Genomic DNA, 13,644 nt, shown 5'->3' on the forward strand with positions numbered 1-13,644 from the left:
AGAATAAATATATTTCAAATGTCGTATTATGTCTATATACAGTGTTGTAACGATGTGCAAATAGTTCTTGTACAAAAGGGAAAATATATCAACATGGGTTGTATTTACAATGGTGTTTGTTCTTCAGCGGTTGCCCTTTTCTTGTGGCAACAGGTCACAAATCTTGCTGCTGTGGTATTTCACCCAATAGATATGGGAGTTTATCAAAATTGGATTTGTTTTCAATTTTTTTGTGGGTCTGTGTAATCTGAGGAAATTATGTGTCTCTAATATGGTCATACATTTGGCAGGAGGTTAGGAAGGGCAGGTTAGGAAGCCTGTCTTCTCTTTAGAGCCAGGTCTGCCTACAGCAGCCTTTCTCAATAGCAAGGCTATGTTCACTGAGTCTTTACATAGTCAAAGCTTTCCTTTATTTTGGGTCAGATTTTGGGTCAGTCACAGTGGGTAGGTATTCTGCCACTGTGTACTCTCTGTTTAGGGCCAAATAGCGTTCTAGTTTGCTCTTTTTTTTTTTTCTTTCCAATGTGTCAAGTTATCTTTTTGTTTTCCCATGACTTGGTTGGGTCTAATTGTGTTGCTGTCCTGAGGCTCTGTTTGTGTTTGTGAACAGAGCCCCAGGACCAGCTTGCTTAGGGGACTCTTCTCCAGGTTCATCTCTCTGTAGGTTTCTTTCTCCCACTTCAACTTTACAATTTCTTTGCAGCCTCCGGCCAACATTTAATTGCAGACAATAGTAAAACACATACCAAGCACAACATCTAATTATGTATCACTTGAGACCTGTTATTGACACAATTATTTATTCTCATGGAATTTCTGGTCCATATGGCAAATTTAAACATTACATTTCTTGGTAATTTCAATTATATACAAAGGCATTATTTCAGGTATTACAGTATTTATTTCAATTTTGATAAAGCAATATACAAGCACCAAATAAGTTGTGGACATTAAAGCAGCCATACATATATTTACAATGACACAATGATTCGTCAGGTCTAAATGGGGAGCATTGTAACATTTCCCACCCATAAGACATTACAAATAAGACTGAAGTGCATATCATTGTACAGTGCTAGATAATTCTGTTCAATCAGGGGATTCCATTTTACAAAAATGACATCTTGCTGAACAATCAGTCCAGGATGAAGCGCATTCAATTGTGACCCTTTCTGTTTTTTCATCAGTGAACTACTAGCACATCAGTGAGCTGCTCAATCCACACTCCTCTCTTTCCATACTGTTACTCCTCCCTTTCATCTCCCTTTAGAGTAGGTCCTTTAAAATAATGAATACTGTACTATCAACTAGCTTCCTTTCCTTGGTCTATGTCCTCACTGATTCAAATGCACCGAATAAGTAAAATAATTAGTAAAGCTAACGTTTCTGAATAAAATCTGTGTACTTTCTGCAAATGCCATAAAGTTCATTTATGTATAATGTCGTAGTTATAGTGGGTTAGTCATAGTAGGGAAGTTCTGTAACTATGTACACAAATGTATGCATCGTTGTAAAAACTGGCTCCACCCACGTAGCAATATTCAAGTACGTATGTTGACCTTGCCAACAGATAGGGAAGTTAAAGTGAGTACTTTCTTCGTTCTCCCACATCTGTCAGGACAATAAAATGAATAGGAAAGGAAGCACTATACATTATACAGCCAATAGGATATACAGTACATCCCTTGTACATCTCAGTCCACACTTCCTACTACCTCTGAACTCTATCTATCCTATCTGCCCTCCAGTGCCTTGTCTCGGGCGATGACGGCCTCATCAAACTTGATCATGAGAGTGGTGCCCTTGTGCCAGTGCACAGTGACCTTGGCGGGGAAGCCGCTGTGTGTTAGAATGGCCTCCACCACGCCCCCGGTGAAAGCGGCACAGTTGAGCGTGCTGTTCTCTTTGGGCACCGAGATGAAGGCGTTGATCAGGGGCTCTTTCTCAATGATATAGTAGGTCTTGTCGTCGTCGTTGGCCTGTTCCAGCTTGTCCGCTTCCTTGCCGAACAGGGCCCTCCACACCGACACCTGGGGAATCGAGGGGGAACGGAAGGCAGAGAAAGGTGAAGGTTTGTTTGTGTTTATGCTTATGTCAGAGGCCAGGTCTGTTGAAGTGGAGGTCAAGTCGCTGCTACAGCCAAGAGCCATGTATACTGAGGCTATATTTGTATTACATTATAGCCTAATGTTATGTTAAAATTAGTATAATGTCAAACATTGGTTGTTATTACACTAATGAAAAAGTCTAGTGTGTGAATCACACACAATGTGCAAAGTTCTCTTGGTCATACCTTGATGAAGAGCAGTATGTTCAAGACTTTGGTTTCCCTTTTTCCATTCTTCTCTCGCAACACCAGCACATCCAGCAGGCTGGCCCCCACGCCTTGACCCAAGTCTGCCAAGCGTGCCTGCAGCTCGGACACAGAGTACACCCGACTCTGGCAGTATTGCACCATTTCAGAGAAGAGCAGGGCGAATGCGCTCACGCTGACCTCAGTCTTGGGCCTGGTGAGCGAGCGCTCTAGAATCGCAGATTTGCCCCTGGTGAAGCGAGTCTCCATTTTCTACACGGGAAGGTGAGGAGAGTGAGTGATTGTCAACAACATCAGGATACTGGTGTATAATACAATATCAGAGCATGACTGTTGGTGCTTTCAAGACAACTGGGAACTCTGGGAAAAAAAAGGTCGTAAACAGGTCGTAACTCCAGAAGGATGCCCGAGTTGGATGACATTTCAAATGATTTTTCCCAGTCATCCATTTCAACACACCAGCAAACGTACTACTACGGTTAGATACTCTTGAACAGAATATGAATAAAAACAAGGATTATTTCGTTCAATGAGCACACGTTTTGGAAAGCTGACTCTAAAACATGCACAAAGAAGAAATAAACATAGCAAATACTATAATAAAATGATTCAAATTAATCTTTCTCACCAATTTCTGTTGTTGTTCTTAAGAGAACAATTTGCAAACAACACGTTTAACTTCCTGTTCCGGGGGATACGTCACAGTGACAGATCATGATATTAATGTTGAAATATCTTCCGTTTAAACATTATGGTATTGATACAATTATTTAAAATATTACAGTTTTCATAAATCACTATTTTAAATAGATTTTTTTTTAAATATACAAATTATAAGAATATAGCTAATTATCATCCAGTAGAGGCCACTATTGTCCAATTTATCCACTGGTAATGGATGGCTTTCTTAATGTCACGAAAGAAAAATTAATATAGGGACCAAAATTCACCTCATACACTGAGAACAAGAGGGTTGGGGATGGAAAAAAACACAAAAACAAACAGACATTGGCTGCTATTCTCAATGCAGCAGTCACTCAAGCGTAATAGACTTTGTTCCCCTTTACTCCCAACCACCAAAACCTCATAAGCCAATGAACACCACCTGCCATGGGACGCTAGTGTCATGAGTCAGGAACGTTACTGTCATCTGAAAAAGCATACATGCACTGATTATAGTGTCTGCCTACTACATTGGCTTGTTTTTTGGGAATTTGTTAAGTGTCATTTCCAATAAGGTTACTGGGCTTCCCTGACATTGACGGCCCCTCTCCTCTATGCATCGTGGAACACATTTACCAGACTTCACCATCTGTGTGTGTCTGTGTATATGTGTGTGCAATTACATCCATATGTGTGAAAGGAAATACTGTGATGACTAATACAAACCAGCATATCTTCAGCACTTCTTTTGTCCCTTTACGCCTGATCTCGTCACAAGCTTGAAAGGGCCTTATTTGTTTTCTGATGACAAACTTTGACTTTGGGTAAGAACCAATCAATATTTGGAGAGTTATTTCATCTATTGGGACACCACATTACAAACACATTAATTCCCCGAAGTGGGAAGTGAAACCAGCTTTAGGTACTTGAAACAAAGCCTTATTGAGCATCTGGACATTCTGCTTGTGGTTTGTCATGAGTGGTTGTGGTTTGTCATAACAGAGTGTTGGACTGTAAGAGATAAGAAGATCTGGGGATTGTTTGTGGGTTTAGTTTAGCCTCTGGATCTGGTGTGATACAGCTGCACTCAGAATGACTACAGTGATTCTATGGCTCTTCATTGTGGCTGGAACGTGCTACAGCGTTCTCTGTTCAGGTAACCTGTGTTAATGGACTGAAATTACATGTTTATTTGGGTTCATATGTCTGAAAGTGTGGCTGCCATACTGTGTTGTCCGTACACATCTTCATTGGCAACATATGCTTCTATCGTTAAACTAGTATTTAACTGGTGTACGATACATTAAATACCCCAAGATATTATGAATATGAGTATGAATGAAGCCCCAGGTGACTGTTTGCACTGAGTCTGTTGTAGCATGAACGAAAAACATTTGTTTTAGTTTCAGAGGACCACCTGCGGGACATGGACTGTTTCATCAGTGCCGTTGAACAGGCTGAGGACTCTAACCCAGACCTGTCCCCACTAGCCCTGGTGAGGACCCCCTCACCCTGCACTTCCTGGGGGCCTCCAACAACATCAGCCACACCCACACTTCTGTGTTCGACACTACTCTCTTTGGCTTCTTCGACAAAGCCATCCACCGTTTTGTGACGGACTGTGGTGAGGAGAGAGGGGTCGTTCTGACCCAAGATGGCACCACAGTGGCCATTGCTCCCATGCTTCTAGGCATCGAGGTGGGTCTGAAAGCTAAGCTGGAGGGCACCCCTCCTCTGGGCATGTTTCCCCTCACCTTGGCCAAAAACCTAGGGTTGTCGTTCCTTAGCCTCCAGGACTTTCCACCCGCTCAGCGTCTGGGGCCGGACGGCTGCTGGGACAACGTGACCCACCCCAAGGTGTTCCAGCTGTTGCGGGTGCCCACCCTGGCCAGCGATGCCCTCATCAAAGGGGGAATTGATGGGTCCATCTTGGGCATGGATCTTGCCACCCTGGCCCCCTCTGAACAGCCTGGTAAACTCAGCAAGGTGCTGAAGGGTTACTACAACCATGTCCTGGAGGGGCAAGACCTGGGGCCACATCGGCCCCAAGCGCAGGGAGATTGCCCAAGACCTGCTGGGCACCCTGGACAACCAGAGGCAGGTGATGGAGACCCCATACCTGGTGTGGAGGCTGGAGGACAATCAGTGGATAGCCAAGGATAGAGGGGTGAAAAAAGCAGTGAGAGACGGAATGCTGGAATTTGTCCACAGGTACTGGAGTGAGTCTCAGGACGGGGGAGAGGGAATCATTTACCCCTGTAATTATGACATTGTAGGTGATGAATGGCTATTCATTTGAAGTCTACAGAAAATTGGTCTGTAAATATGAAGAGTATATAGGTGACCTTTGACCCCCTCATCCATTCGCAGATATTAACAAACCCTTTATACTAAGCTTCATAGATGGAGACAAGTGTCCTGTACAATTACTGAAGCAGTCATATTATAGTGTAATGAACACGATGGGAGACAGAGAGCTGGTTTCAAGCGCAGGGTGCAGCAGGTGTTTATTGTAAAGGACCACAGGAGGAGGCAGGTAGCTGGGTCCAGTGACAGGCAGAAAGTCATACACAGGGGGTCCAAAAGGGCAACAGTACAGGCAGGGAAAAGGCTGGTAACGTCGTCCAGGAGATCAGACAATAGGTTGATAACAGGAAATCCGATAGGCTAAAGTACAGGTAAGGAAGAGGCAAAAGGCATCGTTTGTGAGGAAGGCTATGAGGATTAAATTACGGGAAAAACAGCGCTCTGAACAGAAGTGTGTCACAAAACAAACAACACCTCACAACGATGGGGTGCAAAGAACTGAACTAAATAGTGTGTGATAATGACATACAGGTGTGTGAACAGGTGATCAGAATTCAGGTGATTGGGATCTGGAGAGTGAGCTGCGTTCACGAGGATCTATGTGTTTGAGAGTGTGAGTTGGAAGCAGACGTTACACATAGCAAATCTTGACATGATGTTACACGGTATAACTTGAAGCAATATGCAATGACAAGACGCTATAACAGGAATCAGGGTTGTGAGATCATTTGTTTTATCACTCCAACTCCTAAATGCATGTCCCCCTCAGCTTCGTGGTGGGTTCTGACGGGTACATCTACGAGGGGCGAGGCTGGCATCACCTTGGCACCCACACCAGGGGACAGAACTGTTACAGTTACGGCGTGGCCTTCATTGGCAACTACTCCTCCTCTCTGCCCTCGCGCCACGCCCTGGATCTGGTGCACCAACACCTGGCCAAGTGTGCAGTGGACGGCGGGTGCCTGCAGGCCAACTTCACCCTCCACGGGCACCGGCAGCTGGTGGACACCTCCTGTCCAGGAGATGCACTCTACTCAGAGATCAGGGGCTGGGAGCACTTTGGGGTGAGAGACTGTTCAGTATTATAGGCTACTATACTGTTAGTCAATGTCAAATGTATCCGTTTAATACATACACAATCAAAAGGTCATCACAGTTGCGCCAGAACACTATTCAGTCATAATACAATTGTGCCCTTCTTCATACATTAGACATTAGCGATAAACACCAACATTAAGCTGTTTGTGCACTGTTGATATTGATGCTGCTGACACGTTTTCATCCGGTGTTATCTTGATCACTCATTACAGCAATCTTTTACAGGAAACCAGCTCATCAAAAAAGGACCAATGAAGAAGACAAGCATGTAAAAATCAGCGTGGAATAAAAACAGTTTTGTCAAAATGTTTCATGGGATTGTATGGGGGTATCAGTTTGTTATGTCCATGATAATAGTGTGTTTTAGAGTTATAACGGCATATAACACTCACCCTTATGGTTGTCACTGCTTCACATTACCGTATTGTAACACAACAGAGAGACATGTATACTGAACAAAAATATAAAAGCAACATGTAAAGTCCCATGTTTCATGAGCTGAAATAAAATATCCCAGAGATTTTCCATACGCACAAAAAAACTTATTTCTCTCCAATATTGTGCAGAAACGTGTTTACATTCCTGTTAGCGAGCATTTCTCCTTTGCCGAGATATTCCATCCACCTGACAGGTGTGGCATATCAACAAGCTGTTTAAACAGCATGATCATTACACCGGTGCACTTTGTCCTTGGGACAATAAAAAGCCACTCTAAAATGTGCAATTTTGTCACACAACAAAATACCTCAGATGTCTCAAGTTGAGGGAGTGTGTGATTGGCATGCTGACTGCAGGAATGTCCACTAGAGCTGTTGTCAGATAATTGAATGTAAATGTATCTAACATAAGCCAACTCCAACATCGTTTTAGAGGACTTGGCAGTACGTCAATCGGCCTCACAACTGCAGACCACATGTAACCACGTCAGCCCAGGACCTGCACATCTGACTTCTTCACCTGTGGGATCGTCTGAGACCAGCCACCCGGACAGCTGATGAAACTGAGGAGTATTTCTGTCTGTAATAAAGCCCCTTTGTGGGGGAAAAACTCATTTGGCTGGGCCTGGTTCCCATTTGGCTGGGCCTGGCTCCCCAGTGGGTGGGCCTATGCCCAGTCATGTGAAATCCATAGATTAGAGCCTAATTTATTTAAATTGACTGATTTCCTTATATGAACTTATAACTCGGTAAAATCGTTGAAATTGTAGCATGTTGCATTTATATTTGTGATCAGTAGAGCTGCATCTGCCGAGAGAGAGAGAGAGACAGTGACACCCAGTGGCATAGGAATGACTACTGACACCAAGGCTACCAGAGGATCCAGGATGGATGTGTTCCACTCAATGACTGGGTTCCACTCCTCTTAGCCTATGTCAAAATGTTAAATTAAATGTTCATGCTTTAAAGGTGAATTACAATTCAATTACTGTAAACATTGTATTTAACACAAAAATAACATCAGTTTTAGCGGTGTAGGGAGACAATTGGCCCTATTGGAATACTTTGAAACTGTTTTGGCTAATGAATTATACAACTTGGCTATCTGTCCAATTCATGAAAAACATATTGATCAGGTTGTGAGAGTGAAATGTTTAACAGGTGTGTAAGTTAATATTAATTAAACATTTATTAAATAGGCCTAAATCCTCGATTTCAATCAAATCATTGTAAACTCAACGCATTGAACATTATTTTGAATATTCTTATTCATTTCATTATTGTAATAATGAATATTTTGTAATGATATTTATTTTCTTCATCAGCATGGATTGACAATCATGGCATATTTGTTCAATCAACACTGATTTTGCTATTTTCATACACTTTCAATGTATTAAAAGTATACAGTGTACAGTATAATGTCAAATATCCAACACTGGTCATTGTTGATACCTAAGCATACTGTAAATCGTATTGATTAATTCTGTAATTATTTTAATATAGCCTACTTTAAATAGCCTGTCGTATTCAATTTTTTTTAAGCGATTTTTTAACCAAGACATTGTAATACTGTATTGCATGTTTTATGTATTTCTCTAACCCTTTTGTATGCCACCATCATAAATAACGTTTTTTTTCCAGTGACATCGCGTAAAAATGTTAGAGGATCTGTATTCATTAGGGAGAAATAGGATTGGCCCGGGCAAATGATACAACAGGATAAATAAATGTGCTCATAAATATACGCACGCTGTGCGCAATAAGGAACGTATCACCATAGAAATGGACTCTAGATTATAATTCTATGTGCGTCACAATGTCCAATAACATACATTTTAATTCCTAATTCTATGTGTATTACTCAGAGGTTAAATTATTCACAATCACAACCGACCTACAGTATATCGATAGCAAACGCGAATTCTTCATTCAAGTCAATCAAAAAATCATATATTTGTTCCTGTTCTCAGTAAGGTAAGTAGGTCTTCCCATAATGAGAAGGACCGATATTGCACGCATTCGACGTTTTAGAAAAATAACGTTACTTGGATCATATCGAATCTATTAGCTATACAACCAATTTATCGATCATCTAAGATGACTTGCTTCCTCATCATAATTAAGGTCTCATTAATCTCATCTGCACTTTCATTGTTTATATTGCATGTTGTTGTTCTATGTAAGGTATAATGTATATTCTTCCCATTTAGATCACTTTTTCCAGCATTCATTTGAAAAAGACAGATGTACTGCTGTAGACATCTTGTATTGGGTTCTGTGCTCAGTAACCCTCACTCTTTCTGCAGAGCTTTGGCCAACAAAAACAAATGATCAAAAAGGCCTCATCACTCTCCATGGAGGAGCAGTTAGTTTGTGCCATGAACCAATTCATATCACTCTCTACTTGCTACATTCTAACTGGTTTAGTCACTAATTGAAGACTCTATTGCAGAAAATGCTCAAAGGGCAATTCTGTAAGTTGAAAGCCCAGGGAAGGCTCCCACTGGCCCTCCCGCTGAGACCAATGAAGGCCTGGCTCCTGGCAGGGAAAAGAGTCTTCTTGGCGTGAGTGCAGTGTTCTCAGACAATTTTTTAATTGTACGAAACGTTAAACTCAAGTTACCAAATTAAGTATATTACATCATTAGACAAGGTTAAATGATAACCTGAATGTATCAAAATATATTAGATGACAGCAATAGTTTGATAGTGTAGACAGACATAGACTGATACATTTCCATATTCACATGAAGGCATGAGACAGAGATATGGAAGAGATGGAGGAAGGTCTGTGTAGCTGAATTGGTAAGGACCATGTAGAGCAAACAGTACACCCGCTGTAAAGCATTTAAGATATCAGCAAGCTCGTTTTTGTACCCAAAGAGAAAAACAGTAGCTATCAGTTCAAATTAATCATTTTCCCCATCATTTCAATGATGGACCAGTGTCCAGTCTCACTTGATACATCAACGGTCTGATAATTACATATTATGTTGTTACATAGACTTGGGATGCAGAGAGGGGCCTGGCATTACAGGAGACAGAGATAGTTCTCTTGGTCAGTTGCCAGAGAGTTCAGGATGAATTAAGGATGTCCGATGTCATTGTGGATACGACGCCCAACGGAGCCATCCAGCTTCTGAAAGAGAAATGTTGGAAGTTGAACTTCTTGCATCTAAAGGATGAGACATGCCAGGCCACTGAGGTAAGACATACGAGCCATCTGCAATGCCAATATTGTTTCTTTAAAATAATGTCAAGCATCTTTGTCGTTTCTGTGTATAATATGGTGTTCGAAGTTGGTCAATATTACATCGGAGTTCCTATCAACTTTGGATGTATTTGGTGTGTTGTCTTTGTGAAATAGCTATAGGATAGTTATGTATCTCCCTGTCCATTTACAGCTCACTGAGCTGTATGGACATTCTGAGACCTCTTCAAAGGAAACTCTAATTGACGAGAAAAGTCCAAAGACCAAGGGCCCGGCCAGTGTCGCTGGGGCTGCTGACATTGACAACACCAATGAGGAGGCTTCAGAGGAGTCTCCAAATAACAATGTGGTGGACATTCAGGCTGAGCCGCTGGACCTGGTCAGTGTGGAGAAAGAGGCTGCGGGAGATGGAAAGGTCCTCAGCAAGGTGGTGAAGCCCAAAGGCTGGCTGAAGGAGGGCTGCAAAGATCAGCTAACCCCCAAAATCTATGTTATGATTGCGGAACTACCTAAGGTAAGGAACTAGACGTCTGTTTCGTAAATGAAAGGTAAAGTGTCTTTGCAAGTTGGGTGTATCAGAGTTGTCTCAAACTGGACAATATTACAAAAAACCTGCTACAATCTTTGACTTTGGATGTATGTGGTATGTTTTGTGAAAAAGGAATGATATCTGTTTTGTTCTTACTCTTTCATTGCTCTGCATTGTCTGCTTAGTCCTATTTCGGATCCACTGAGAGCTTTCCTGAGATGTGTAGCAGAGGTCCTGAGGTGTGCAGTGGAGTGCCTGAGGTTAGTAGCAGAGGTCCTGAGGTGACCACCAGAGATCCACGGGTCTGCAGTAGAGGTCCAAAGGTATGCAGTGGAGTGCCTGAGGTGTCAAATGCAGTGGGAGAGGTGTCAAGTGACACAAAGACGACAGAGGCTGCTGAAGACCTTCTGGACACTGGAAATGTCCTCAGCAAGGTGGTGAACCCCAAAGGGTGGCTGAAGCAGGACTGGGAAGATCATCTGACCAGAGACTTCAATGATATGATTGCAAAACTCCCAAAGGTAAGGAACAAGAGGCCTGTTTTGTAAATGAAAGGTCAATCGTCTTCGTAAGTGGGCTGCATCAGGGTTGTCTCAAACTGGACAATATTATAAATTAGCTACTATAATCTTTGACTTTGAATGTCTGTGGTATGTTTTGTGAAACAGCTAAAGGACATATGTGTTGTTCATACTCTTTCACTGCTCTGCGTTGTCTGTTTAGTCCTATTTTGGATCCAACGAGAGCCTTCCTGAGGTGTGCAGCAGAGGTCCTGAGGCGTCAAACACCGTGGAAGAGGTGTGCAGTGACACAATGAAGATAGAGGCTACTGGAAATCTTCTGAAAACTGGAAATGGCCTAAGCAAGGTGGTGCTCCTATCCACTGAGAGACATCCTGAGGTGTGCATTAGAGTGCCTGAGGTGTTCAGTGGAAGTCCAGAGCTATGCAGAGTAGTGCCTGAGGTGTTCAGTGGAAGTCCAGAGGTATGCAGAGGAGTGCCTGAGGTGTTCAGTGGAAGTCCAGAGGTATGCAGAGGAGTGCCTGAAGTGTACAGTGGAGATCCTGAGGTGTGCGGTGAGGTGCCTGAGGCGCCAAACGCAGTGGAAGAGGTGTCCAGTGACACAAAGACAGAGGCTGCTGAAGACCTTCAGGACACTGAAAATGTCCTCAGCAAGGTGGCGAACCCCAAAGGGTGTTTGAATGAGGACTGGGAAAATCAGCTGACCCGAGACTTCAATGATATGATTGCAAAACTCCCAAAGGTAAGGAACAAGAAGCCTGTTTCGTAAATGAAAGGTCAAGTGTCTTTGTAAGTGGGGTGTATCAGGGTTGTCTGAAACTGGACAATATTATAAATGAGCTACTATAATCTTTGACTTTGAATGTCTGTGGTATGTTTTGTGAAACAGCTAAAGGACATATGTGTCGTTCTTACTCTTTCACTGCTCTGCGTTGTCTGTTTAGTCCTATTTTGGATCCAACGAGAGCCTTCCTGAGGTGTGCAGCGGAGTGCCTGAGGTGTCGAACGCCGTGGAAGAGGTGCGCAGTGGCAAAAAGAAGCAGAAGAAACATGTCGTTCTACGATTCCTCCGACGTGCGTGGAAGTTATTCACATGCACCAACAGGCTCCCCAAAGAGGAGTGACTGAAGCACACACACAACTCCGGGCCACACTTTACCTCAGCGACTGAATTTCTCCACCATCTCCCCCTTTCCTTCCAACTGCCTATTTTTAATAATAAATATAAAAGGGGATCTGAACCCCAACAAAAAAACTGTTTTCATGAGTGTTTTTCATATAACTTAGTATAGTATGAAGAATGCTTGAAATCATTTTTTTTACTAAGTCATTATCCAGACTATTAAGCTGTTTGAGAAGTACTTATTAAGTGCGTATTAATCACAGTATTACTGCATTACACACTGGTAAATATGTACAAAATCATTTGAGACACTTTGTAAGTTTGTGGTTGAATGGCTCTACTGTGGGCTATTTTCCTCATCAAAACCAAATCAAAACTTTATTTACATAGCACATTTCTTACAGATGATGCATTTCAAAGTGCTTAGCAAATAAAATAAAAAAGGTTAGAAATATAAAAATGAGACTAATTAAAATAGTAAAATGATAACAGTGGACATGAGACTAATGCATTAAAATACATTAAAATAAATAAGATATATACAATGGGATAAAATAGATAGGACTGAGCAAAAGTATGGCTTAAAAGTAGCTCTTCTAAATGTATACAGTTTCTGAGGCCCTCAGATCCTCCGGCAGTCTGTTCCAAAGGCCAGGACCACGGTGGCTGAAGGCAGCCTCACCAAACGTTTTGGTTCTCACCTTTGGAACAACTAAAAGACCCATGACAGAAGATCTGAGGTACCGACCAGGCACATACAGTATCTTAAAAGCATGTTAGACATGTATTCAGGTGCAGGGCCACATAGTGTGTTTAAAATCAATTATAAAACTACAGGCAACCAATGCAGGGACTTTAAAATAGGTGTTACAGTATGTTAAATAATATATCCTGACGACAGTTCAGTTATATTGGTGTAATAGTGCCCTCCAGTGTTTCTGAGTAAAGGTTTAGATAAATTATGCTTGTAGTGGTGGGGCTTTGACAAAGCTATTGGAAGTTGTTAGTATGTCTTCTAAGTCCATTGTAGGTTGCATAAGGAGACAGTTCAAAGAGAATCCACAACTCAAAGGAGAATACTTTGAAAATGGTTCTCTGAACTGGCACTGATCAGAGAGAACTGTAATGTGGAACCCTGTTTTCACCTATCCAATGGTGTTGGATCAGAATTCTTGGCTGCCTGTCCAATTCAAACTCACAGTCATCATCTCATTGAAACACGCGTTGACCAGTGTGTGAGATTGAAATATTTAACAGGTGCATGTGTCACAACTGTGCAGCATCAACACAGGAAGTGGTTTAGAGTCTATCGAACCTGTTTGGCTGGCAGGAAGTGCTGCTGGTTTAGACGGGAAACTGAGCCCAACAGCCACTGAACACAAACAACCACACGTATCTGTGTCAGACGACCCACAGATGGTGATGATGTTCTATTAAA

At 42.2% G+C, this 13,644-nt stretch overlaps 2 protein-coding genes and 1 pseudogene across 2 annotated transcripts; 2 read left to right on the forward strand and 1 right to left on the reverse strand.

Moving 5' to 3' along the window:
- Positions 1-881: 881 nt before the first annotated feature.
- On the reverse strand, positions 882-3,023 carry LOC115177862 (trafficking protein particle complex subunit 5). The gene is made up of 3 exons (XM_029738855.1): positions 2,943-3,023; positions 2,294-2,566; positions 882-2,030 (listed from the first exon to the last, which is right to left on the reverse strand). Exons 2-3 carry the CDS (start codon positions 2,561-2,563, stop codon positions 1,734-1,736), a joined length of 567 nt encoding a protein of 188 aa, XP_029594715.1. The 5' UTR covers positions 2,564-2,566; positions 2,943-3,023; the 3' UTR covers positions 882-1,733.
- An 887-nt stretch (positions 3,024-3,910) lies between these two features.
- LOC115177953 (N-acetylmuramoyl-L-alanine amidase-like) lies at positions 3,911-6,691 on the forward strand (annotated as a pseudogene).
- A 3,127-nt stretch (positions 6,692-9,818) lies between these two features.
- Positions 9,819-12,338, forward strand: LOC115177954 (uncharacterized). The gene is made up of 5 exons (XM_029738950.1): positions 9,819-10,027; positions 10,227-10,547; positions 10,748-11,083; positions 11,286-11,825; positions 12,028-12,338. Exons 1-5 carry the CDS (start codon positions 9,914-9,916, stop codon positions 12,205-12,207), a joined length of 1,491 nt encoding a protein of 496 aa, XP_029594810.1. The 5' UTR covers positions 9,819-9,913; the 3' UTR covers positions 12,208-12,338.
- The last annotated feature ends 1,306 nt before the right edge of the window (positions 12,339-13,644 follow it).

This window comes from Salmo trutta, chromosome 38, assembly GCF_901001165.1.
Source record: "Salmo trutta chromosome 38, fSalTru1.1, whole genome shotgun sequence".
NCBI classification, from domain to species: Eukaryota; Metazoa; Chordata; class Actinopteri; order Salmoniformes; family Salmonidae; genus Salmo; species Salmo trutta.

Coding starts and splice junctions, on each gene's coding strand:
- LOC115177862 (XM_029738855.1), bottom strand. CDS start 2,563: ATGGAGACTCGCTTCACCAGGGGCAAATCTGCGATTCTAGAGCGCTCG. Junction 2,031..2,293: donor ACATACTGCTCTTCATCAAG/GTATGACCAAGA, acceptor TCGATTCCCCAG/GTGTCGGTGTGGAGGGCCCT.
- LOC115177954 (XM_029738950.1), top strand. CDS start 9,914: ATGTCCGATGTCATTGTGGATACGACGCCCAACGGAGCCATCCAGCTT. Junction 10,548..10,747: donor TGATTGCGGAACTACCTAAG/GTAAGGAACTAG, acceptor TTGTCTGCTTAG/TCCTATTTCGGATCCACTGA. Junction 11,084..11,285: donor TGATTGCAAAACTCCCAAAG/GTAAGGAACAAG, acceptor TTGTCTGTTTAG/TCCTATTTTGGATCCAACGA.